This window comes from Malus domestica, chromosome 07 (genome assembly GCF_042453785.1).
Source record: "Malus domestica chromosome 07, GDT2T_hap1".
In the NCBI taxonomy this organism is placed as follows: domain Eukaryota; kingdom Viridiplantae; phylum Streptophyta; class Magnoliopsida; order Rosales; family Rosaceae; genus Malus; species Malus domestica.
The window spans coordinates 6,183,633-6,211,477 of record NC_091667.1 but is presented as its reverse complement, the minus strand read 5'-3'; the positions used below and the strand labels follow the sequence as shown (position 1 = coordinate 6,211,477).

Below are 27,845 nucleotides of genomic sequence, written 5' to 3'. Positions count from 1 at the left end.
TGTAAGTTTAGAAGTCCTAAATATTTGGTGTATGTTTCATCTTTCAAGATAACTATTAGATTGTGAAAGCAGGCACAAGTACTTGAAATAAAACACTCAAAAGCATTGATATTACCTCATCAACTCTTGGGTGGAAATTTTTTTCATAGAGCCAAGTATTCAAGCAATAACTCCACGTGTCATAAAATAAGCAGAGAGACGCACCTCCTCTTGTATTATGACATGTGAAATAGCGGTTGAATGCCAGGTACTTAGAAAAATCTCTCCTCACAAGTGCAAAGACACTACCACATAAACAGGTACCGAGCGAAAAAAAGGCAGTCAGAGACTCAGAAACAGACGACTAAACTTGTGCAGGCTCCGCTCGAAAAGACCCATATCTTAACAATGTGATTGTTTTATTGACAAGCTTTTCAAGCCCAACATACGACGAGATGCTCAATGACACATCATTTCTTTTCTTCTATATGGAGGCTCATCAATATGATCAAATTATGAATTCTTACATCCCAAAACTTTGGGAAAATTGGGGGAAACTCTACATATTAAATTTCTTTCACCTACCCAGATTATTACTCTCTTGTATTCTCCAATCTTATTGTCCACATTTCGACAGTAATGCCCCGATAAAACGAAGCAATCGGCTTTTCCTTCAGGCTACCTGTCACGTACGAGCAAAGAAACACAGCTTTCCTCTAATGGACTTCTAAGATGTATTACTTAGGGTAGGTCTCGAAAAATAAACCATCTTACACTGTACAAAGGGTTAACTGCAGATGCCAAGCAGGGTCAGCTCATTGCTTTATTGGACGTAGCTCTCAGTACCCTAGCCGACCAATGGTTTGTGATTCCGGCATGTCGACTCATTGCTTTATTGAACGAAGTTCCCAGTTACCCTCACCATCAATGAACCGTAATTCCAGGGAATGGAATGGTATTAGAGCAGGACGCTGAGAACACGTGAAAGCAAAAAACAATAAATAAAGTTTGTGACTCAACACTTACCCTATGGTGCTAAATTTCGAGAACTAACTCACACTAATGTCCGGCAGAGAGGCTCCAACAATAAAACCAGATTAATGTCCTAAAAGGTTCATCTCATGTACACCAAAATGCAGAATGATATACAGCTACATATAGTTATAGAAGTACTTACTTGTGAGGAGGTAACAACTGTGATATTCATGTCTTTCGCGAGCCGATAAAGTTGTTCTTCGACATCAACGCTCGTAGCACTGCCAGTTGTTCAAGAAATAGAAAAGGAAAACGGAAAAAGAAGAAAATGTAAGAAAAAAATTTGTGTAGAAAAGATATTAGATAGTGACGGACATCTCTTTAGAGTGAAATAAGAGAACAAACAAATGGGGAGTTATGCCACATACTTGGTGCATTCATCAAGGATCGCAAATTTAGGCTTGTGGAAAAATAAGCGTGCCTTCAAAATGTAAGATATCATGTCAGACAACATAGAAATCCTTGAAAGAAAATAAAACAAATTGCTGCTCAAGAAAGAGTTGAGACTCATATTATCATACCATGCCCAATCTCTGCTGTTCCCCAAGAGAGAGCGTGTCCTCCCAATTCAGATTCGCATCCCAACCACCTTCCTCTCTTCCCAAAAGATAACTCAATCGAACATTCTCCAGAATAGTTCTTAAACGCATGTCTAGAATATTGGTGTTGTCAGAAATTTCTTCACCTGAATTAGAACAATTAAAATCTTCAAAACCTGGTAGTTGAAAAGTCATTTATTTCCTAGGGTAATAGTTAGCACTTATATCTCATAATCCAAAATGAAACATATGACCCATACTAACCCACATCTATATAAGAGAGAAGAAATTTCAGAAAGAAATTTACCTTCTCGATACAACTTCAATGCCCTTAACTCAGCCTCCTCACAAGATAGAGGATAGATAATTTGATCCCTGAGTGTTCCCAAACATGTATACGGTCGCTGAGGAACATAAAACACTCCACAACCAGAACCAATATCTTCCTTAACATGTTGCGACGGTTGAGAGATTCTTCCACTCGTGATGGGCCAAAGACCTCTAAGAACTCTAAAGACAGAACTTTTACCACTCCCATTTGGACCTTTAAGAATCGCATACTTCTCAGTTGTAGATTCCACAGCATATTTAAGAAATAGTAATATGTGAAAAAAGAAAACAACATTAAACACTAACCAGTAACAAGCAAGCTTTTCCCAGGTACTATATCACATGTTAACTTCCTGGCCAACATTTTCTGTGATGGGGTGATAATATTAACTTCAGAGAAGGTAATGGCATCTTCAGAATGAAAATCTCTCCCCTTAGATGGTGACAGAGTAACAGTTTCGGAAGCCCCTGAATAACCAACAACTATGGATACATGAATGAAGAAATGTCAGATAACTCTAAAATAGCTACATTATTTTATTCTAATAGATTTATCTTATACAATACTAAAAGAATATTCAACTTGGCAATTTAAACACACAAGAAGCATATACTAACTAATGAGAAAATCAGAAAACAGGCTTAGACAAAGGTACATATGCACAATTCATCTATGCGGTGGTAAGATCTTGATGTTTTTTTTCAAAAATATCATTTAGGTCATTTGTACATATGTTTCAGTCACAGAAGCCACCATCGCGAAAACAGGCTTAGACAAAGGTACATATGCACAATTCATCTATGCGGTGGTAAGATCTTGATATTTTTTTTCAAAAATATCATTTAGGTCATTTGTACATATGTTTCAGTCACAGAAGCCACCATCGCCCAAGGCATTAAGTTGTAAGTAGCATAATCTTGTTTGATCAGTATACTTTTCTAGCAATGGAAAGTTCTCAGCTCTAATGCACCAATACGATAAGTATTCTCTATCCCTACAAAATGCAGACTAGTGACTATATGTCAATACCCTGATACACTTGTTTTTTTATGCAAGATTGTCAGTTTACCATGCACTACGCTTTTTTCTTTTGGGTTGGCACATAGACTTTACCATGCATCAGCCGCTATCTGTCGAATTACATTGTGGGCTATGTAGGTTTAATTCTCATTAGAACCCATAATACCATTGGGCAAGAACAGGCACAAGAGTACGTTTTTCTATTACAACCTGGATAATAGGTTCTAAATGGAAACAAACCTCTAACTAAGTGGGACTAAGGATGCCCACATATGAACCTTCCCAGAAGCCAAAATGTTGGGAGACACAAGCAGCAGATAACTTTTTTTTTTTTTATCCATGGTATTCACATCAACAGAGAGACTCATGGAATGGATCTTAATTGCTACACTAAAAAAGATGGTTACCATCTGACTATGTAACAAAGCGCTCAAGAAAACCTCTCTCAATGGCCAAAAAATGTTATACCATTAGTAATTTGAATTCATAAATGTGGTTGTCATTGAGTGGGGAAGATGAAAATCAATAGGAAAATGATGCAACTGTGACATGATTGTCGAACATAGAAAACGTACCAGATTGTGCAACATCTAGAAGCTCTTCAAGCTCAAAAATTCTGTTGATGCCGCCAGACAGTTCAAGGAACTTCCTATGCAATTCCAGAATGTCGCCGAAAGCTAAAAAGCTTTGAGATACAACAGATGCTAAGAAACGCAATGCATGTGCCAGCTCACCTGAAAGTGTTATAACATGTGAGAGATAAGAGAGATTATTATAAATGCATCTATATAATAATCATAAATAAACCCACCTTGAGTGGATATCAATGCTCGGTCTCCCTTGTGTTCCATGGCATATAACAAGCTCAGCCCCCACGTCACATTATGTGGAAGTTGTTTTGTGGTAAAATCATCCAGAATACCAAACAACCACTTCTTCTTCAAAAGAGACGAGGAGTGATCAAGAAGTTCCTTGAACTTAGATTCAACCATCTGTTTAGTAATATAAATGTGAATCCGTTAAATTAAATTACCATGCATACATAAGTGGGCACTCAAAATACAAACATTGCACAATAACGTTCAAATTTATTTCTAAACTTGCATTAATTTCCAATTTTGGTAATCAATATAACTGAGTCAGAGATGAAACAACTCCTACATATTGTCATTTGGAAGAAAATAGGCATTTGATTTGTTTTTCTTTCCTTCATTTTTTTTTTCAGGAATGAAGGGATACCGAAGAACACTTTATGAAGACAGTATGACATGTACCATTTCACTTTATATATGATATTATGATTTGGACCAAGATTGAGGATTTCAAAAGGCTTACAGCTTTTTCTCTAGAACCACCTCCAAAGAAAGCAACAGACTCGGCATGAGCACGCAATCTTTCATGCATAAACCTAATTCATGAGAGATATCATATCTGAGATTCGCATTTACCACAAATGACTCAACATCAGCAATATAGGAATCAGAAACTAAAGTTACCTGAACGTTCCTTCAAGTTGTTGTTCTTGACTCACTAGATCACCAAATTCAGGGGTAACAGCCCTCAGAAAACCTAGACCCAGTAACATATAAGCATATAATATAGCAACTCCCCTCCGCCCCGTCAAAAGCTTCATTCTCCAGGTGAACCTTATAATACCAGTAGCACACAAAAGTAAGAACCAAGAATAGAAGAAGCTAGTCCAACTTTCAGAAACTTCAACAAAGGATAATAAAAGAAACCGAGCCTTGCACAAATTTCAACATGGCTAAAGAGCTCAGAGCTCACCAGAGAATGTCCACAGATGGCTTGACCATTCCTGTAACCAGTCCCGACAAGTCAGAGGTTAACTTTTCTAGGTCCTGAGTAATTCTCTGATCTGCATCTATCTTCTTACTTGACATGTGGAAGACCTACAGCGTATATATTGATAGAATTGAATATCATTCTCGTACTTTTGACTAAACAGCTTTAAAAAAACATACAAATTGCTGCCAACTGAACAAAATAATATGAGCATGTTAAAACATTTAAGGCTGCTAGACAACTTCAACCAACAGTTTCACAAAATTCTCAAAAAATAAAAAACAAAAGTAAACACTTTAAGAATTAAATGAACATCAAAAAGACCTCCAAGAAAAAAAAAAAAAAACTGATCAAATAATTTCGGTAAGGCTACCTTGTAAAATGCATTATTTCTCAAGTAGTTCTTGAGTAAATGTTGAGTTAAACGGATCCTCCACCCAAGAGCCAGCCTGGCTGTCAAGTGCCTGTGCAACAAAAACATAATTCGCATTACCATAAGAGCATTGTCATTCAGTTCCTTCGCAAGCTTTAAACATGCATGTAAAAAAACATATGCTAAGAGAACCCTCAGGTTGTGGCACACATGGAGTCTTGTGATTAGACCCCCTTCAAGGATCATCCCTACAAATGATAAGCCAAATCGGATACGTGAGTCATGTTTGTCTGACACTATGTTCATCAACCTATTTGACCACAATTAGGTGACCAAGAGTTTCCAATATGGCTGACCTAGTGAAGGGGGCCTAATAACCTAGTTGACTACGCACAGAATGGGACCAACAATGTTTTCCTCTTTTCGTAAATTGAGGTTCCCTCTCTAGAATTTTTTTCTACAGACTAAGAACACAATAATAAAATATTATGGTTCGGCTTCAACATCTACACTAAAGTAATACAAAAAGTGAACAACTTTATCCAACAAAGCTCAAAAACTATAAATAATTGAACACAAATTTATGTTTAGATAAACACAACTAGGGAAAAAAAAAAATCAGACAAATCTATGTGGTTTAGAACGTTTTACATTCCATTGAGTAATGAAACTACCTTAAAGAAGGTGCAATGAAGGACGATGCAGCACTCTGAAGCACACTAATGCCAATTAGACGAATAAAGGCTGCCTTATCCTGCTCTAATACAAATTTCACAGTGGTTCCTGCATAAAATAACCACACATTGGCCATGGAACAGAGAAGTTACAGGAAAGAGTTCAGTTTTGGCGCTCACTAGGGGCTTCTGTTGTGTTTCGTTTTAGCATTATCTAGCATTTGTATTACTGCTCTGATATTAATTTCTATGTAGTAGCCATACTTGAAACTTTAGTGTTTCAGCAGTAGTTAAATTAAGAAGATAAATGACATGTCTACTCAAATAAATAACTTATAATTAAATTAACCACAGGTTACTCAAATATTCTTGTGCTTACTAAAGGAAGAAAAATACCATTTAATGAAGCAATACGATCTGAAATCCATGTTCTCGATACCACGAGAAGAGCAACTGCAAGCAGTTGTGCTCCTTGTTTATCAAGGACTGTGGGGATCTGGACAAGTGGTAAGGAGTTCAATAAAATAAATATAGCTTCACGATCTTAGAAAATGGTCAGAAAATAGCATGATATAAATAAGGTATGATGGGCAAAGGAAAATGCAGTGTCCACATTAAGAATGTATCAGTAAGAAGTGATACCGAACAAACAAACTTCAAAGATACAATAAAACAGGACAGAAGACTTTTAAAAGATCTGATGTCCCCTCATGTCCCCTATATTGATTTCATGCCACGTGTCCACCTACTTAACTATAACATATCTTGTTAACCTTCCATAGATTAGAAAAATAAAAACTACATTTTAAAAAGAGAGAAAAAAACCTAGCAGCTACCACCGCAATCGCCCACCCAACCCCGACATCCTACCGGTGCAATCACCCACACCACCGGAGGCAACTCCCTCCACTACCTGCCGCCAGCCAATGTGAGGGCCCCAACAGAGGGAACGCAAAAGACGGGAACGGAGGATACTTGCATATAGTTAAAAAAGTACAAGAGACTGCAACTATGTAAAGTCCTATACCCTAAGAGAACAAATAAAAAATTTTCTTTTAACAATCCGTATATCTTCATATATATTGAATTTAAAGTGATTGAGAGAATTTAAATGTCACTTTTTGGCCAACAGAAGAACTTTCACATAACAGCCATCTGTAACGTGATTAGAAGTAACAGTATAAAAACTCACCAGTACTTTGAACATAGCTGCTATTCTCACTGGCAAAGCTCGAGGTGGCCTTTGGAGCTGTGGAACAAATGGAACTATGGCACACTGATCCTTAGAAGGAGACACTGCTATCACCTCACCAACGTATGATTGTGCCTTCAAATTTGAGATTGTGGAATCCTAGAATTGAATTAACAAACAAATTTGTTAAACAGCTGGGTAAATATAAAAGGCATTATATCTAACACTAACATAGAAGTAATAAAAGTAAAAAGTAAAAATAAAAATAAAAAATTGAAAAACACGGACCATTTTAATCGTGGTGAATGCACGTTGAACTGTCATTGCATCACTTAGCCTGTTTGACTCAGACAACATCATGTTTCTCCCACCTTCATTAAGGAGAGAAGAATCCTCCCTGGAATAGTACAGGGAAATTCTAATAAACAATTCTCTAGTATTTTCAAAATTAGCAGACACAAATAGTGCAAGATAAAAAAAAAATTGCAGTCCAACCTTTTGACCTGAACACTCCAACCACCTTCACCATCCAAGGACAACACCACATCATGAAATGCAACTAGTGCTGGACGATGGGAGATAGTAATGCATGACGTTCCCATTGCTCGAACTTTAGCACAAAAACGTTCCTCCATGTCAGTTGTGACAGCACTCGTGCACTCATCAAGAATTGCAAATTTAGGCTTATGATAAAAAAGTCTAGCCATCCCCAGTCTTTGTTGCTCCCCGAGAGATAATTCATCACCCCAATTTATCTCTTTCTCGGGTGGATACCGGTCTAATAAATACTCAAGGTCAACCTTCAAAACAGAACACACAAATTCCATCCAATAATTATGACAACTATAAAGTTCCAATAAAACCATCAGAATATTTACAACACATATATACAAGGAAGTGACAAGGACAAAAAGGATAAAACGGGAAAATCACATTTCTCAATAACTCCACCATTCCACTGCGTGTGAGTGGTTCAACCTCTTCATCCGCAGTAAGAGGATAAATCAACTGATCCCGTAGTGTTCCAACAGCTGTGTACGGTCTTTGTGGTACATAGAAAATTTCTTTATTGAGATCAGTTCCAACACCAGGTTTCACAATATGGCCAGATACCAAGGGCCAGAGCCCTCCTAGAACTCGGAAAAGTGAGCTCTTCCCACTACCATTTGGACCTTCAAGAAGATTTCCATAAAGTATAAGTTCAATGTATTTCCCAACACACTCAAAAGTTCAATGTGTCAAAATCAGCAGATACTTTGATGGACACACACTCACTCATCCATCTAAAGTAGAGCATGTAAGAATCAGCAGATACTATTTTCTGGTCGAAAAATCAGCAGATACTTTGACATACACACAATAGGGCTTGAAGCACTATTTCTGCACTCCCCTTGACCAAATCCACCCATATTAGGATTACTCATTAATGGTTGATCAAGTTTGATATGTTCACTTTCTGAAAAAAGAAGTTACAGTCCTGGAGAGGAACTTTAAGAGGGGAAATGCACTTGGCACATACCTAATCACGTAGCTGTAGAAGAATACGTACAAGCCCAAAATGAGGGATATGAGAAATGGTGCCCTTAACTAGCGCCTACTTGTGGATGGAGGTCAAATTTGATTAAACCAATGGATGCTTTGTAATCCAGTAATCAGTAGTTACTTCTCGTTAACTCTCTTATTGAAGGGAGAGACTTATATCCCCACAAACAGAGTTGGACTCCAAGCCTCCAAACTATTTTTTTCATAACTATGAAACCAAACATACTGATATATTGGCAGCATTTTGAGTACTGGAGTTCCACTGGAGGTCCTCTATCCCAATCTTAGTTTTCTCACAAGCCCCACCCCACACTCAGTTAAATAATACAACTTAGCTAGACCCTACCCTTCAAACAACCTACTAGACAAGACCCATCATAACTACCAGAGTAAAAATCAATGTTCCAAATGGAGAGGCTGCCAAACCCTATACATAAATAATATCATGTAAAAACAGATATTTTTCTTTTCCACTTAATAATGAAATTGAGCAGATGGTGGCAAGAAACACAAAAGATAAGAATGAATGATGGCAAAGAGATAGGAGACAAGTACAAATAATATGAGGTGGCACCATATGAAAATAACCTTGAGTCCCAGTACTTACCTGTAATCAAAAGATTAGATCCTGATTCGACCCTAAGTGACAAATTATCCACCAAAACATTACCCGTGGGCGTGACAACCTGGACGGCACCTTCAATATCAAACCATATAATGCACAAAAATGGTACAACCAATGTAGAAAATTCAGTAAATTATACACACCTTGACACCTGCAAATTCAATGTAATCAGCTTGACTAAAGCAATTTCTCGTCCCAGAAGATTTACTATTAGCCACACTTAACTCTCTTGATATGGCCAATAATTCATGAATGCGATCCGCGTAACCACTGTAGAAAAAGAAAAAGGAGTCAAATTTGAAACAGTTGGGCACAGGACATGCTTTATGACAATACATAACCATAGAAGACCACTTTGAGTGAAATCTCATATTTATAAGAAAATAAAATGCAACTTATCTTATTCATAGAAAGAGTTTCGTTATGGAAATTGCAAGAGTTAGCAGAGACAAATTTCTATTTACAATCTAGCCAATTACCTGAGCCGATTTAGTTTTCTTGAACTTATCGAAAGAGTTCCCAAAGACTGAAATAGTGAGATTATGACACTAGTATGATATCTTAAATTGCTTAACATCTCTGCACGGCCTAAAGTTGAAGTGTCGGGCCTCAGATGTCCCGAAAAGAAAGGCTCAATAATCAGTATAACAGCAACTGTAGCACCAAGATACTTCAATAGAAAATCTTGAATCATGCCAAACCACCAATGGTCATGAAGGACAACACGCATATGCCCAATCAGCGTCTCAAACTTCTTCTTAATATGAGATTCTTCTCTATTCTCCCCACCATAAAATGCCACACTTTCTGCATGGGTCCTTAATCGAGAATGAAGCTGCCGGTACTCCCCTTCCAATTGCTGTTCTTTGGACATTAGTTTCCCAAAAGCAGGAGAAAAATTTCTTATCATGGCCCCAGCCCCTAATACATATGCCTGAAAGGTATCACAACACGTTCAGCTGGCAAACTACAAAAGTCACTATTTACCATCTTAAATTGCAAGTTATGAGAAGGTGATCAGATTGTGCCAAGACATCTATCTATATATGTACCCCTGCTAAGATTCAAAATCAGTGCAATGGAAAATTACCAATATCCAGAAGACATATTTTGGACTGGCATATGAACATAACCGCCAAGTATAAAGTACACCATCAGTGACAGCTGTCAAATCATCCTGTACAATTTCACTCAACTCTGAACAGAACTTTGGCACATCACTTGCAATTCGCTGTTCAGGATTTGTTATGCGACCATCAACATGAGACATTTTGTAGTACGCAATATTCTGTGATTCAAACAAGAATCAAACACAACAATAGAAACCACAATACAAAGAGAAAGCCAAAAAAAAAAAAATGCATACAAATAAAGATTGATATTTTCTTGGTCAGCTTAGGGTGAGCAACAAAACAAATTAAATCAAATTTGCATAATTTTTTATGAAACATGAGTGCCATCTTTTTGGCTACAGCTAAAGATTGTTGACCATTTTATTCCAAACGAAGATCAAAAGTAAAAGCAATCAAACTCGCATGAAAAATTAATATAAGACCATACAAGAAAATTGCACCAGTAAAATAAAATATAACCAATGCTAAAAGAAACTATATTCATTATAGTAAGATTCAAGTCGCTTGGGTGTCTCATTGTTGATGACTTCTTTACAGTTCTTCTGTTTTTCAATGTAATGGCACCAGTATAATAAAACACAACCAATGTTACTCATAATCTAATGTAATCAGTTATGAAATTGATATGGTTACCACATTCGTTGAGTATAAAGATGTGAAGCAATTTGAAAGAAAATGCAGAGAAGCAGATCAAGGTGAAAGGAAGATTAACTCGCAACATACTATCAGGTAATAAAGATAATAATAAGAAAAACCATATTCCAATATCATTATAGTAAAAATAACTACCTCAAAATAATGGGAATGGATAAGTTTTGTCAATATTTTTCTGAACCGCAGACTTAAGGTTCCTGTGATGTACTTTGAAGTAGAATGCATGGTTGATACAAGAAAACATAATAAAATATTTTCAGAAATCAACCGAAAAAATAACGGCGCACGTCGAAGGAAAGCTGCACGGAATAGAAACCCTTGGACTTTTGCTAGTCTGTTGCTCAAAGCAGCTCGCAACACCTGCAAGTAATACACGTGGTGAGATAAACATAGATACTTCAAACTGAGAAGACTGACTCAATACATGCTAAAAAATATAGGTGTTTCATAAAAGCAGGAAATCAAAATTTAGCTTGCATTGCATTAAGAGTCTCTTTTATTCACATCTCGTCTAAGAATTAATAATACATTAAACCTTTATTTTAAACATCTAATGATCGTCCTCCAATCAATGTTATAATATACATATTTGTTTCTTATAAAAGTACAGGTGCATGTTATTAGATTGTACAAGGAAAATGGGCATGCAACGGGTGTGCAAGTATATGCATACATGCTTGTTCGAGTGTACTTAGGTAAAAATCGTCAATCGAAATGATCAATGTAAATAATATCATGTTAATGAAGTGGGGACCACTTGCAAGACAACAAGGCCAGCTTTTGGATATCTCCATAGATCATACACTTAAGTATGATATACTAATATGGATCAGTTACATTTATATATATATATATGAAAGACTTTTCATTAGTAAAACAATAAACAATACAGGGGGCAAGTTGTCCACAGGTGTAGCTATGAGATGCTAGCTAGTCAATTGAATAAAGACTGCAAAACAGAGCTAAACAACATGGCAATCATACAATTTTTTGATTTGGTAGTGTTTGGTTTTTGGGGTTACAATTACTTCAAGGAGCAGTCAAAATCTGTACTTTTGGGTTTGAGTTTCTTTTACAAGACAAAATTCAACAAAGTTGATTAACAAAATGTTCAGCAACTATGCTTACTTTTAATGCTGATAGCACAGTAAAATTCTTCAACTTGAGACTCCTGGAAGCCTTAATGTGATTCTAAAGATTCTTTACATTTCATTAACATTTTTTTACTGCCAGGCCACCCAACCCAACTACAAAGCCAATTCAACATAACTATCCTATTTACAAATACTAACACAACCACCATTAACTTTTATTTTCATAGGTCAAAACAACTTTGAAAAGATGATTCACCTAACCAAGTGTTCTCTCAAAAAAAAATTTTATTCCTGTTACTCCTCATCCCTTGTTCCTTCAAAAATTATTATATCTGTCTCCATCCATGCCACCCAAAGATTGCTAACACAGCATATCTCCCTAACACCATACCCCTCTTTCTTTCACCGAATAATAGTTCAGAAGCATTTTTTTTATATGCATAGCAATAAGACGGTCTTTTCTGAACCATATAAGAAGTATTCACCCTCCCATCAGCCATAGTCTAAAGCTCAAGTGTAGATGGCCTTGAGGCGCGCCGGCCTCAAATGCTCCAAAGGGTGGAATCAAATAATTTGGTGTGTCCCCATAATTGGTGCTATTCAGAGGCCATCTAAGTGAGTGTGCCATAAATGTTCAAGTGTTTACCCTTAACAGCACCAATTTGATAACTAATAATGTAATCCTTCAAGGTTCAAATGCCAACAGTAAGTTAAAAACTTAAAAGTTTGTTGGAGCTACAGTACACACAAAAACTGTCAACTAGGAAAAACACTCGTTAAATGCTCAAAAGTCTGGAATCAAACACTCAGGTGTGTACCCGTAATTGGCCCTGTTCAGAGGCCATCTAAGTGAGTCTGCTATCCAAGTGCTCAAGTGTTTACCCTTAACAATGTAACCCATCAAGGTTGGAATGCCGACAGTAAACACTTGAATGTTCAAATGTGTGGAGTCAAATACTCAGGTGTGTACCCGTAATTGGTGCTATTCAGAGGCCATCTGAGTGTGCCATCAAATGCTCAACTTGTTTACCTTAACAGTAACACTCGTTATTAGAATAAATGTAGTATAATTCTGGAAACAGGTTTGACTTATGAAATTTGAGTTGAAATAATCACTAAAGATTATTACTAACAAAACCTATTATGAAGAGAAACTCAAGGTGCTTTTCTTCTGTCCACGAGGGGGGGTGTATTTGGAGCTTGTCCAAGGTTTTTGTATAGTCATATTATAGAGTAATGGGCATTATCCACAACCAAAAACAGAAAACAGAAAGGGTATTAAAAGTAAACGACAAAGTAAATCGAGCTTTTTTGCGTATAATGTTTACAAACCAGAAGCTTACCACTATGGAGAGTAAAGATAAAAGATCCCTCACACCCATTTGCCCCATCTCAGATAAGAGAATTGCAGCAAGGACATGAAGAGACTTCAATCCCCCTTTCTTACGTGGAGGTTTCTTTAACTTGTGATCGTTCAACAAGGCCTTATCCGTTGTTTCTTCACTATCATTAAGCCCATTGTAATGACCATGAAAAGCATGTTTTTTATGGTTTAGTCGCGATTGAACGTATGCAGCCGTCCCCCCAGCAACTACGATACCAGTGGCAAGTAGTAAAGTTTTCCTGTGCAGCAATAACATTAGCACAATGCCATATCCACCTTCGCATATTTTCCTCAAATCATACAACATGAACTGCTAAAATATATTTATGCCAATCGGAACCACAAAACGCAGAATTGCAAAATTAAAAGAAAAAATTCAAAATTTATAATCCGGTACAGAATTCCACTATTAAAACATCAAATTAAGACAGAAATCTCGCAGAAAATCGGATCTAGCAACACCCAGATACCAATTAATCAAAAAACCAAAAACCCATCAAAATTAACCCCAGAAATGAACCATGCCAAAATAACTAAATAGTAAAAAGCTGATGAAATTGTGTAAATACAGTGGAGAATGTGGAACTAAGAGTCGGTTAATACTGAAAAGCTTCGATACAGATTGATCAATTGATCGAATAATACCTCCTCGACGCCATGAAATTGCGGCCATGCTCAGTCAATTGCAGCAGCTGAAGCGACGGCATGGCTGAACCAGTGAAGAATTAAAGATTCGGAAGCAATAACCACAACTGAGCCGGCGGGCGGGAGGGCGGGCGGGGTGGTTTCAGGTTCTTCTTCCTCTTATTCTGCTCTGTTTCGACCTCTTCGACTCCCGAGCTCCATCCAAATCCAAACGGACCGACATATGAAAATTGGGAAATTGACCCAGACCAATTGCTAAGAAATTGTGACGTATGATGATCATGTATGATGCATGAAGCCTAGGGAAGAGTAATGCATTTCTTTGCGTGGACAGTTTGTCTACCCTACCCAACCAACTGGGTCCTCCGCCTCTCTCTCGACCTTCAAATTCCACCCCACACGAAGTTTTTTCGTCCGAAATGGTTTTTGGTTAGGAGTGAGGATCCTCGTCGGATGAGGATTCCGATTCTTAAATCAATATATTCTACGGTCATAAATTATTATAATTTTTTTATTAAAAATTAAATATAAACAAAATTTGACGAAAACTGACCGTACCATATATGATGAACAAATGTGATTGGAGAATCTTCAGAATCCTCACAAAGAGGATCCGGTGAGAATCCTCTCTCTTTAGTTAGCGTGATATAGGGTTAGGATTTGAGAGTTAGGGTGTGTTGTACTAAATTATTTCGAATTGAACTAACTTTTAGGACAAAGTTGGACTAGTTAAATATTGTAGTTTTTGCTCCTTTGTATTAAAAAATAATTTGTTCTCTAAACTTTTTAAGTTATTGTCAATTTTAAACAAGAACTTATATTTCAACTAATTATCCTCTGAATTTATAAATATCCAATTATAAAAGGGGATAAAGCATTGTTTTCCTCTCTCGGCCCAAAATTCAAACAAAATAAAAGAAATTAAACAAAAAAAGACATTGCTTCATCTCTCACTTATAACCAAGGAGGAAAAAATCGATAATATCGGCGAAATATCGCCGATATTATCGTTTTTTTTAAATTCCGAAATTTTTTTAACTATTCAACCTAATTTCGTCCAAATATCGCGATATTATCGATAATATCACGATATTTTCGAAATAAACGACAATATCACAATATTTTCGAAATTATCGCGATATTTTATTAAAAAAATACTTAAATATGTTAAGAAAACTCAACACATAGTTAACTTGATCATCGCCCAAAGGCCAAACAAGTTTTGGTTATCTCATCAGGGGAGTGTGAGTTTTATAGGAAAAATTCATTGCTCACTTCCTTGCATGGGCGATGTGGGACTCGCCCAATGGGGGAAAAAATCAAAATTTCGGCCGAAATTTTACACCCACTTTAAACGGCCATAACTTTGTCAAAACTCAACGAAATCAAGCAAGACAAAAACGAAAGTTGTAGCACTCGAAGAGACAAAGAGAATGGTACCTCACACGATGTCTGAATCGTAGTGGTTTGGCCGGAAAATGCCTCGAAAGTCACTGAGGTCGCTGAGGTCGTCGGAAACTGGGCAAGATTCAAATGAGTATAACTTTTTCAATACGCAACAAAATTGAGTGAAACAAAAAGAAAAGTTGTAGCCCTCGAAGAGACGAAGAGAATGGTACCTCAAAAGATGTCTGAATCGTAGTGGTTTGGTTGGAAAATTCCTCGAAAGTCACTGAGGTCGCTGAGGTCGCTGAGGTCGTCGGAAACTGGGTAAGATTCAAATGAGTATAACTTTTTCAATACGCAACGAAATTGAGTGAAACAAAAAGGAAAGTTGTAGCCCTCGAAGAGACGAAGAGAATGGTACCTCACACGACGTCTGACTCGTTGTGGTTTGGCCGGAAATTGCCTCGAAATCTACTGAGGTCGCCGGAAACTGGGTAAGATTCAAATGAGTATAACTTTTTCAATACGCAACGAAATTGAGTGAAACAAAAAGGAAAGTTGTAGCCCTCGAAGAGACGAAGAGATTAATACCTTGCACGTCAGCCAAAATTCAATTGACACACTCCTAGCTTCCAAAATTCAATACTTTTACTTTATATCAAGTTGAAAAAACATAATCGGCATCCAAATTAAAGTTTAATCTTATTCAATGTATTGATTTTCAATCGTTAATTGATATACTATAATTTGGAACTTCAACGCCTAGACGCATGCTTATGTATAAGAAATTTAAATTGTCAAATTCGGCACATTATTCTTCATCATTTTATTCACTTCCCTTTTTTTTTTTTTAATATCCTAAATAAAACCTCCAAATATTGTACTAATTAATTATATATAAATGATTATGGTGTGTTTAAACTTCTTTCATTAATTACTACATATTTTCTACACTCACAATGTTTGCCAGCTCGCTATATAATCAACTTAAATCAGTTAAATCCATCATGCAATGCATTTCCTTCCAATTTTTTGTGATAAACTAATAGATAATTGACTAAATAAACATCCTACAAAGTTTCATTAAAAATTTCCAAGTTTTTCTTACAATTTCCGTGGTTTCCATGTAATTTTTATCGATATCGATATTATCCCGATATTTCCATCGATATTTCCGTGTTTTCGGACTACCGATATTTCCGATATTACCGATATTTTCTTCCTTGCTTATAACAAGCCATTATTCTTGAATAATGACATAATATTATTTTGTTATATAATGTTAAAAATTAAAGATTATTGAGTAATCTGAAAAATGAACAATGATTAGTGATTATAAGAGATTAAACCGTAAAAGTTATTTAAATAGTCAAACCAATTGGTAGACAAACAAACCCACATAAATAATTTATCTTATTAAAAAACAATGCTACAATGCTAAACAAAATAAAACAAACCCACATAAATCATTTATCTTATTAATAAACAATGCTAAACAAAATAAAAAAGGAAATACGAACGTTAAGAAAAGCAAAAAGAAAATAAATTAAAAAATTATTGAAATTATTTTTCAGATTAAAAGAAATTAAAAAAAAACATTGCTTCATCCCTCACTTATAACGAGCCATTATTCTTGAACAATGACGTAACATCATTTTATTATATAAATGTTGAAAATTCAAGATTATTGAGTAATCTGAAAAATAAACAATGACGAATGACTCTAAGATATTGAACCGTAAAAGTTATTTAAATAATCAGACTAATTGGCAGACAGACAAACCCACATAAATCATTTATCCTATTAAAAAAACAATGCTAAACAAAATAAAAAGGGAATTGTTATTGTCACTCCAAAAATCTCATTCTACACTCCAAACTTTCTATATTTTGAAAGAAAAATACACTTGTGAAGAGTGTATAATGAAATTTTTGGAGTGCCAATAACACTTCCCAATAAAAAAAAGAAAATACGAACGTTAAGAAAAGCAAAAAGAAAATAAATTAATATGAGGCTAAAACAATTTGTGCAGAAAAAGGTTAAAAAACACATACCTCAATAAAAAAAAAGAATAATTGGGAAAATAAAATAAAAAATTGGAATAAAATGAAGCACACGAGGAAAACATAAAGAAAAGAAGTGAAATGCGTGGGAGGAGAGAACATACATGTGATTTCCTGCTTTGCATAAACGAAATAAAAATCAAATCCAATTTTTCTGTCGTTAATGATGGGTACCAAATTCCTGCACTGGGAATTCAACCTCAACAAGCACAATAATGGATGGAGATAGAGGAAGAAGAAGCACTGAGAGTGTGCTTGTATTTTTTTTTAATATATTTTTTATCAAAATACCGTTACAAACGAAAAGAGACTATCGCTCCATTTAAAGGTGCTAGACCCCAAGGGTAGCCACTCAGCAATCCACTAATAGAAAGGACAAAATAAGCAAAATTAGCTAAATAACTAAACCTTCAGTGATTTAGAAAAACCACTTATTTTAGGCTCCTAACATTACCTTCCCCTTACAACAACCTTGTCCTCAAGGTTCAATTTGAAACTCAGGATACGCAGACTTTAATTCATCATAATCTTCCCAGGTTGCATCCTTAGATTCTTAGCCTGCCCAATGGATGAGCAATTGAACTCCAGCCATTTGCCCATTCTTGTACATCCTCCTAGCTTCACAGCTTGTGGAACTTTGGGTAGTATTTCCCCATTTTGAACTTCTGGTAACTCAGTAATTGGTTGCACCAATTCCCCAATTTGTTTCTTTAAACAGCTTACATGGAAGACTGGGTGGATCTCTGTGCCTTCAGGAAGCTTAAGCTTGTATGCCACTGGTCTAATTCTTTCCAATATTTCATAAGGCCCATAAAACTTAGGAAATAGCTTGTGGTGCGAGTGAGCATTTAATGCCTGCAATTGGTATGGTACCAACCTGAGATAGACCATGTCACCCACTGAGAATTCCCTTTCAGTCATTTTCTTGTTAGCCTGCATCCTCATTTTGTGTTGAGCCATCTTTAGGTTAGTCTTGAGTATGGCAAGTACTTTATCTCTGTCTCTCATGTCACGCCCCAATCCCGACATACGTCCAAGATCGACACGTGACGTCACTAAATGCCCGTAACTCAACATAACCTGCCTTTATCATATGTACCAAGTATAATTCAAGATCCAGATGCATGATAATTTTTCGTACACTTTATGGCTGCATCTAACATCCTCGTTAGACTGCCTACGTACCCTCATTAGGGATCAAGCTATTCGTAGTTCGTCATTCATTACACCTCGACGTTTATCACAATACGTTCAAATCGAAAAGCATAGCATTCCTCAATCAATTATTAGAACTTAACAAGCACGAAGTACTAGATTCATGGTTACATAACAAATCCACATGACATTCAAGGTTTCCATTCCATCCATCATATAAATCACTATGTTTTCAACGTGATATCTTCATCCACAGCATGTAACTTATCCAATAACCAACGAAGGACAATATTATTCTTAAGCCACATTGATCACTAAATAATCATAATAATAACAATCATATCCAATGTCATTCCATAATTCCCGTCAATTAATCCCTTCATAAATCAAGGATGCATGCTCTTAGCATTTAACCACGTTAATCAATCAATAAGATAACATACCATTTCACCAATTCAATTGGAGAACTCTATATAATTCCCTACTTGGGTTATGAGTAATAATATGGTAATTCTAATTTATATTCACAAGGTCTACGGATAATTCTCATTCGCTCGAATCTAGGGTTCTAGACTAACCTTTTGGAATGTGCAAGAGTAAGGATTCCGAACCACTCAACGAAATCCAACCACATCGGGTCCCAGACCACTCAACGGAACCAAAATATCAATCGGTTTCTTGTAGTCTATCCAGACCTGTTGCATGTAAAATCAGTGCCTGCATCATGGAAATGGTGCACTGGGCAATTCAGAACTTGGATAAGTTGTGAAGCTCAGGTGAGCGACAATAATACAAAGTGTGATAATAGTGATAAAACCAACCATCAATCACAGTTTATAAACTTTGAATATGAATCATTCATAATAAATCAATACCAAACCTTTGAAAACTCTGAAGGAGTCACCCAGACATCCAACGGTTCGTCCGAAACCAATCACAACATCTCATAACCATCTTCTCATACAACATAATGAAAAGTAAAGTCAGAGCAACACAGTTTGGCCGAAGCCAACACCCTTGAAGCCATCTCAATTCAAATTCAATAAACCCCAAGGTGAGTACGATCCCGGACCATCACTCAACGGAATCGCGAAATATGAGGGATTCCAGACTATCTCTCAACGGAATCCAAGTGGATACGATTCCGGACCCTCACTCAACGAAATCGCTAAATACAATACGTAACAATAACTAAATGAAACCCAATTTATATACGATTCTGGAACATCACTCAACGGAATCACAAAATAGAAGGGATTTCGGACCATCTCTCAACGGAATCTGAGTGGATACGATTCCGGACCATCACTCAATGGAATCGCAGAAGACCAACAATCAGAATGTACGGCGTCTCAAAGAAATGAGACAAGCACATGCTACTTAATTTACAAAAACTCAACAAAGAAAGATTATGCACAATTACTAAATTTAGAACCAATCACCGAAGCCGAAGGTGAAACCATATCGAAGCAACAAATCCCCATCATAATGGTTAACGGTCCATTACTAGTCCTCACATTAATCTCAACATGCCAATCATACACATCAACCCATATTTCAAATATACATGCCACACCCCATTTCATAAACATAAATTGATGTCGACGCATTGGAATAACAATTCAATAGAACATATTCATAAAACCAATTCATATCCACATAGGATTATAATTATGACAACCTGGTAATTACCAATATCACATATATTAAAGTCACTCACATTTTATCATATCATACCATCTATGCACATCAACCACCCTTCAAATATGCAAGTCAAATCACATATCACAATCCTCATCAGTACACAAGCCAAATCATGTTTAATAAACATAGGTCTATGGCTAAATATATAAAATTCACATTTCAATAGAAATTATATTTATAAGACCAAATCATATTCACAAATGATATTAATGTAAGAAATTAAGATAATAATCATATTTCATATATTCAAGTCGCTATCTAACCAATATATGCCCACTAGATTTTCACTAATAATTCCCTAAGGTCCATAAACAATATCTACAATAGCATATTAAAATTTGGTGTCAATTCAATGGTAAGATCATCAATTGTTAGAATATTCAAGTGGCGGACCTTATCGAAAATATACTCAACCAACAACATTTCATAAATTGAATGTCATACATCGGAAAATTCGACTTTTTTCCAAAAATTCTCAAATTTTACAAGAATAAAGATCTCAACAAGTAGATTAAACTTTATACCTGTGGCCGAGTCCAATTTGGCCAGGAAGGCCCTCAAATTGGCTCGCACCCAACGAAACCCTAAGGTGGGTGTTCTACAATTCGGCTTCCTTGGTGTTCCAACACCCCAACCACCAGTTGGGTCTTGTTCATGAGTCCAAAGGAAGTTGATTAAGGGTGATGGTAAGTGGTGCAAGTTGCCGGAACGACGGAATCACCGTCGAACTCACCTGCGAACCCGATGAAGTTCTTCATGAAATTGGGCCTAAAAACTCTCAAATATGGGTGGAGATGGTAGAGGGAAGGTTGAGGAAGAGGTTGCAGGTGTTGTATGGTGATGATTTGACGGAAGAAATGGCGAAATTTGCCGGAATTTGTTGGGTTGGGTGTGCGGGTGCTAGGACCAACGGGAAGGAAGCTTTCCTTCCTTTTTCTTTTTCCCTTCTTCCCCTTTTTCTTTTCTCATGCCACCCCCGTGGCTTTTTTTTTCTTCTTTTCTTTTAGCCATTTCCTTCTCCTTTCATTTTTTTTTAGCAACACAACTTCAAACGTCCGTAATTATACAGTTATAATCCGGACTCACAAACGGTTTTTGCCTATGCGTTCGTGATCTCGATATCTATTCAACAATATAATTTGTGACCTCGAATGGTCTACGGATTTCAAATAATTAATTTCCCGAAAAAATATAAAATCTCAATAATATCAATACGTATAATATAACAATGAAATTCAGGAACGAGATTTCACATCTCAAGTTATTTTCCATAGCCTCCAGCTTGGCAGTACCAATTTCATGAGAAATCACCAATGGATAAGGATAGCCATAAACCAATTCAAAGGGTGTGAATTTGGTGGATGAGTGATAATCTGTATTATAATTCCACTCTGCCCAAGCTAACCAATCTACCCATTTTTTTGGCTGAGTACCTACAAAACACCTTAAGTAAGTCTCAAGGCATCTGTTGACTACCTCAATTTGTCCATCACTCTGAGGGTGGTATCCCGAACTCATGCAGAGTTTAGAGCCAATGACCTTGAAAAATTATTTCCAAAATGCACTGAGAAAAATTGCATCTCAATCACTCACAATGGTTGCTGCCATTCCATGCAGTTTAAACACGTTGTCCACAAAGACCTGTGCTATAGTTGCAGCCGTGAATGGGTGTGCGAATGCCATGAAATGAGCATACTTACTGAGTCGGTCTACTACCACAAATATGACAGTCTTCCCCTTGCATGAAGACAATCCAAGAATGAAATCCATACTGATATCTTGCCAAATTTTCTCAAGAATAGAGAAAGGTTGAAGCAGCCCTGGAGGAAATTGGGTTTCATACTTGTTATGCTGGCAAGGTTGGCACTCAGCAACATACTTCTTGATATCTTTCTTTAAACTAGACCAATAGAAACCCATCTTGATTATTTGATAAATTTTGAGAACCCCCATGTAACCTGAGGCAGGAGTATTATGATGCTCATACATGATCTTGCTTCTCCAAGGTGAAAAAGGACTAAGAACAATATGAGACTTATACTTCAAAAATTCATTTTCAAACTTATACTTGGATTGAATAGCATTGTCACCAGAATTATTACTCTTTGCTCCGAGCTCCTTGATTTTAGTTTGAATCCATTCATCACTTTCATTATGAACTCTCAGGTCATCTAACCACCCAAAATAGGGATATGAGATGGCCAAACAACTAGGGGCTTCGCTGGTGACTTCCAACAGTTTTGGATCTAATGGGTTTGAATCGGGTAGTCTAGATAGTGCATCAGCTACAAGGTTCTCACTACCCTTCCTATATTGTATCTCATAATCAAAGCCTAATAACTTTGAGACCCACTTCTATTAGAAGGGAGCATTAGCTCGTTAATTCAAAAAATACTTCAGGCTGCTGTGATCTGTCTTTATAATAAAATGCTGGCCTTGTAGGTAGTTTTGCCATTTCTTGATGGCATACACAATGGCAATAAACTCTCTCTCATAGGTAGAGAGTGCTTGGTTTTTTGGACCAAGCGCTTGACTAGCAAAAGCAATGGGTTTGCCTTACTGTTGCAAAACTGCTCCAATGCCTTTATCGGAAGCATCACACTCAATGGTGAATGGCAAGGAAAAATCTGGTAGTGTTAGTACATGTGGAAAAGACATTGTATCCTTGAGTGTTTGAAATGCTAGAGCGGCCTCAGTGTTCCAACTGAAGCTGTCATTTTTGGTTAACTGGTATAGAGGTTGACAGATTTTCCTATAACCAGGGACAAATTTTCTATAGTAACCAGTGAGGCCTAAGAAACCCCTAAGTTGTTTCACATTTGAAAGAGTAGGCCTAAATAGGATAGATTATATTTTGTATTTTGGAAGGATCAACTTCTACCCCTTTACTGGAGACAATATGCCCCAAGTACTCAATCATATTTTGACCAAAAGCACACTTTTGCTTTTTTACAAAGAGTTGGTGCTTTTGTAAAAGTGTGAAAGTAATCTGCAAATGACTCAAATGATCAGCCCAAGATTTTCTATAAACCAGAATATCGTCAAAAAAGACTAAAACAAATTTTCTCAGGTGGGGTTTGAAGATATCATTCATAAGGCTTTGGAAAGTGGTTGGGGCATTAATAAGCCCAAAAGGCATTACTAGGAATTCATAATGCCCTTCATGGGTCCTAAAGGCTGTCTTTTCAATATCTGAATGATGCATGAGGATTTGGTGATAACCTGAGCGAAGATCAAGTTTAGAGAAATACATAGCATCACAGAGTTCATTAAGAATGTCATCAATGAGAGGTATAGGGTATTTGTCTTTAATGGTTATAGAGTTTAGTTCTCTATAGTCCATACAAAGTCGCCATGTACCCTCTTTCTTCTTGACAAGGAACACAAGACAAGAGAAAGGGATGTGACTGGCTCGGATAAACCCTGCATCTATTAGTTCCTTCATTGCATTTTCAATTTTAGTCTTTTAAAGTGGCCTATAATGGTAAGGCCTAATGTTATGGGGTTTTGATCCTAGTACTAAAGGAATGTGATGATCATGTGCTCTAGGTGGATGAAGATGAGTAGGCAGGGCAAAGATTGTCTCAAGGTTGCCTAAGAAAGTTTGCAGTGCATTGAGTTGCTCAGAATGTAAATCACAAGCTTCCATTTTCTGAGTCTCCAATGAGTACAGGAAAAACCCAAGATTAGAGCTAGAAATTTCCTTATCCATTTGTTGGAAAGACATTTCTTGGATGGAAGGCAAAGCAGTCTGACAATGAGTGAGTTTGTAATGAGAGTTGCCTTTTGAGAATTCCAATGTCATGAGTTGGAAATCCCATAAGACATGATTGATTCAAGAAAGCCATTGTACCCCCAAAATGATATCACAACCCCCCAAAGGAAGTGCAAAGAGATTCACTGCACAATTATAATTTCCTATAGTTATGGGAGCATTAGCATAACAACCAGAACTTCGAATTGTACCCCCATCTGCAATCATCACTTCAAAAGGTTTGGTAGCCTGAAATTGCCATCCAAAAAGCTTGAGAAGTCTTGAATCCACAAAATTATGGGTGCTACCAGAATCCAACAAGAGAGTGACATGCTGACCATTCAAAATCCCATGAACTTTCATGTGCGCACGGTTTGCCTAGCGGTGGTGCCATAAAAGGCACACTTACTAAGCTCCATGTTTTAAAGAGTAGGCTGATACTTTTCCTCAAATTCAAAGGTAACTTCCTCTTCAGGTATAGCCATATTAAGCATAAGTAACTGTTTGTTAGCACACTTGTGACCATGAGACAATTTTTCATCACAAAACCAACAATCGCCGCGCTCTCGTTTTTGGCGGATCTCCTCAGGTGTCAACCTCTTAACAGGAAAATTAAAGGTTCGAACAGGCTGAGTGGGAGCATGGAAAGTATTTACAGGAGATCTAAATGTAGGGGCAGGTTTTGTATAACCAATTTTAGATAAGTAAACTTAGCATCCAACTGAGCAGCAAGAGAAATTGCTTTATGAACATTATTAGGACGCAACAATTTAACATCATACTTCAATTCTTGTTTAAGACCCCCTAGGAAACAACTCTTAAGAAGTATTGGACTCAAATCAGTAGTACAATTAGCCAACTTTCGAACTCAAGCACATAATCCTTAAGTGTGCCTGTTTGGCGTAGCTTGAAGAGAGATTCAGCACTGTCCTCAAATTCGTTAGGCCCAAATTCTCTGCAAAAGGCACGAGTGAAATCCTCCCATCGAGGCGTCGTTTGTAAACAATCCATCAACCGGAACCATTGAAGAGCTTCGTCATCGAGGTGGATTGAGACTGTGATGACTTTCTGGTGTTCAGGAGTTGAGTAGTAGCTGAAGAACTGTTCAGATTTGTAAATCCAAGCGAGACGATCCTTGCCAATCACGTATCGAGGGAAATCGATGTGATGATGCCACTGAACAAGCTGGTTACCTCCCCCGTTGATTAAATCATGCTGAGGAGTGCGATTGAGTTCGTGCTTTTGATGATCAGGAGGATCGGCGATGATTGGAGGTGGATTTGGATCAGTGAACTACGAAGAGCCATTTCTCCCAGCTCGACAAGCTTGTTCCCACCAAAATTGCTCGAAATAGGCGGCAAACCGTTCATCCATGGAATCCATAAAGGCGGCGAAAGAAGATTCCAAAGCAGAAACACGGGCGTCCATACCGGTGAGGCGTGTGTTATGGTTGTGGCGGGTCATGCAAGGAGGGATAAATCCAGGATCGGAAGGATGATACCAATGATGGGTACCAAATTCCTGCATTGGGAATTCAACCTCAACAAGCACAATAATGGATGGAGATGGAGGAAGAAGAAGCACTGAGAGCGTGCTTGTATTTTTTTATCAAAATACCGTTATAAAGGAAAAGAGACTATCGCTCCATTTAAAGGTGCTGGTCCCCAAGGGAAGCCACTTAGCAATCCACTAACAGAAAGGACTAAATAAGCAAAATTAGTTAAATAACTAAACCTTCAGTGATTAAGAAAAACCTCTTAGTTTAGGCTCCTAACAGTTAACCATTCATTTCCATTGAATTACCCATTTGGAATTGGAACCTCCGCAGAAAATACCCACTTGCTTAAACTCTCCGGTTTTCCTTTCCGGAGGAAATTTTGGTAAGCAATTCATTGTGTTCTGTTTTTAATTTTTGTTGCAATTTTTTAAATTTTAATATCTGGGTTTTTGATTTACTACCCATGTTTTTGTTGCCTGAAAACTTAATTGCAATTGTATTTTGTTTAATTTTAATATTTCTCTAATTATTATTTTTGGATATGATTAGCTTTTAATTTTGGTGTGAATTGTAGATTTCTTATTAATTTTTGCATGCTTAATTCAGAGAGTTGAAGAGTTAGAAAACTAAGAAAATGAAATGCCTTTTTTTTTTCTTTTTTTTTTTATTACTGTTATTATTTTCACAATGCCAGAATGCAGCTTCCATTTTCCTTCTGTTTGTTTTTGCTTTTTATGTTTAATGTTTGTCTGGAAAAGATGATCACTTTGTTTGAGCAAATTTGATTTCTCCGTTTCAGATTCCGGCGTATTACATTCGCGGTTTTAAGTTGGAGTGGAGGTGTTGGATTCACTTTGGTTGGGATTATCCGTTTGATACAGGTTGTTGGATTTCGTTAGATTAATCTGATGGCAACTTGTGAAGCAGTTGTTCAAGTTTTTAGCGGTGTTGTGTTGTGCCCCGCCTTTGTACTGCCGATTCATGTTTTAGCAAATGCGGTCCAGTGATTTCGTCTAAGTACCATGTAAAATGTAGGAAAAGAAAGGTCTCAAGATATATGGAATTACTCAGTTCAGGTATGCAACAAACTCGTGGAGGAAATCATCGATTTCATGGGATAGGAAGTGTTTTGATTGGAAACATGACAGTAGGTGATTCTTGGATTCGGAGTTACAAGTGCGAAGCTGAAAGTATAAGTGGGGCAACTACAAAAGATGAGAACGGAACATGGTTTGTGGATAGTGCAAAGAAATTTAGCACAATCAACAAGTGGTGAATTCGCCGAGTGGTTTGGAGTTTCAAGATATCCAAGAGTTGAAACAGGATAATGAGGGTTTGCCACCTAATGGAACAAATGGAACAGTTTGAGATGCCTTTCACAATGCTAGCATTGATTCCCTTGAGGATGAAGCGTGGGATTTACTACGTGAATCTATGGTTTACTATTGTGGCAGTCCTATGGGAAATATTGTTGCAAAGGATCCTACCAATTCCAATCCAACGCGTTAAATTATGATCAAGTCTTTATCCGTGATTTCATACCTTCTGGCATAGCTTTCCTATTGAAGGGGAGTATGATATTGTTTGGAACTTTGTCCTTCATACACTTCAGTTACAGGTAATATTGTACTCTGGTAGTACAGACCTTCTGTTCCAAAGTAAATATTACTAGACGGTGCATTCCTTTTCTCATATCTTAAATTATTTGACTAGAAACACTATGTAGTTGAACTTTCGTGGTAGTAGTAATTGCGAGATCTAGTCCCCAGTTGTCTTTGGTGTAAGTATATATATGAAATTTGTTGATGCACAAAACCGAAGGGTTCTTGGAACAACATAAATCCGACCGTAAATCTGCAAGAAAGTAAAGAACACAAGATGTATCGTGGTTCACCCCAATGTTTGGGCTACGTCCACACTAATGTTGATATTGTTTCACTCTGAATGGTGAATATACAAGAAGGCTAGAGGCAGTGTGCTCTCTAGCCTATTTTCTGTGTTTGCCCTCTCTGAGATGTTTTCTCTCTTCCCATGACCTAAACCTTGACCTCCCCTAATGAGGAGAGTGAGGAGCCCTCTCCTCACTTATTACATATTCGCTCCTTCATTTATTACAGAATTACATTTGAGTCCTTATAGTATTTATACGAGGTCTAAATACGGAGGCCTTAAATATGGTACAAACAAAATTCGTTTTAGATTCTGGATGCAAGTGTACGGGAAGCTATGTTAGAGCTTACCCTTGAATGTTGTCTAGTGGA

At 36.9% G+C, this 27,845-nt stretch overlaps 1 protein-coding gene and 1 pseudogene across 3 annotated transcripts; one reads left to right on the top strand and one right to left on the bottom strand.

Annotated features, from left to right (window-relative positions):
• Positions 1 to 379: 379 nt before the first annotated feature.
• Positions 380 to 14,478, bottom strand: LOC103438803 (ABC transporter D family member 1-like). Of its 3 annotated transcripts, XR_011582995.1 has the most exons (26): positions 14,024 to 14,474; positions 13,338 to 13,617; positions 11,036 to 11,260; positions 10,204 to 10,401; positions 9,593 to 10,047; positions 9,257 to 9,383; positions 9,096 to 9,174; positions 7,880 to 8,118; positions 7,442 to 7,746; positions 7,235 to 7,343; positions 6,947 to 7,105; positions 6,151 to 6,250; positions 5,755 to 5,863; positions 5,081 to 5,171; positions 4,690 to 4,814; positions 4,401 to 4,550; positions 4,240 to 4,312; positions 3,716 to 3,896; positions 3,480 to 3,638; positions 2,190 to 2,366; positions 1,861 to 2,097; positions 1,536 to 1,699; positions 1,383 to 1,435; positions 1,157 to 1,235; positions 754 to 950; positions 380 to 661 (listed from the first exon to the last, which is right to left on the bottom strand). XR_011582995.1 is itself a non-coding variant. In XM_029105372.2 (25 exons), exons 1-25 carry the CDS (start codon positions 14,083 to 14,085, stop codon positions 864 to 866), a joined length of 4,023 nt encoding a protein of 1,340 aa, XP_028961205.2. In that variant the 5' UTR covers positions 14,086 to 14,478; the 3' UTR covers positions 380 to 863. The 3 variants fall into 3 exon arrangements, 2 of the variants coding, with proteins under 2 accessions (XP_028961205.2, XP_070681283.1); XM_029105372.2 differs by having other exon boundaries at positions 380 to 950; positions 14,024 to 14,478; XM_070825182.1 differs by having other exon boundaries at positions 380 to 950; positions 2,190 to 2,351.
• An 11,167-nt stretch (positions 14,479 to 25,645) lies between these two features.
• LOC114825819 (uncharacterized) lies at positions 25,646 to 27,367 on the top strand (annotated as a pseudogene).
• Positions 27,368 to 27,845: the final 478 nt, after the last annotated feature.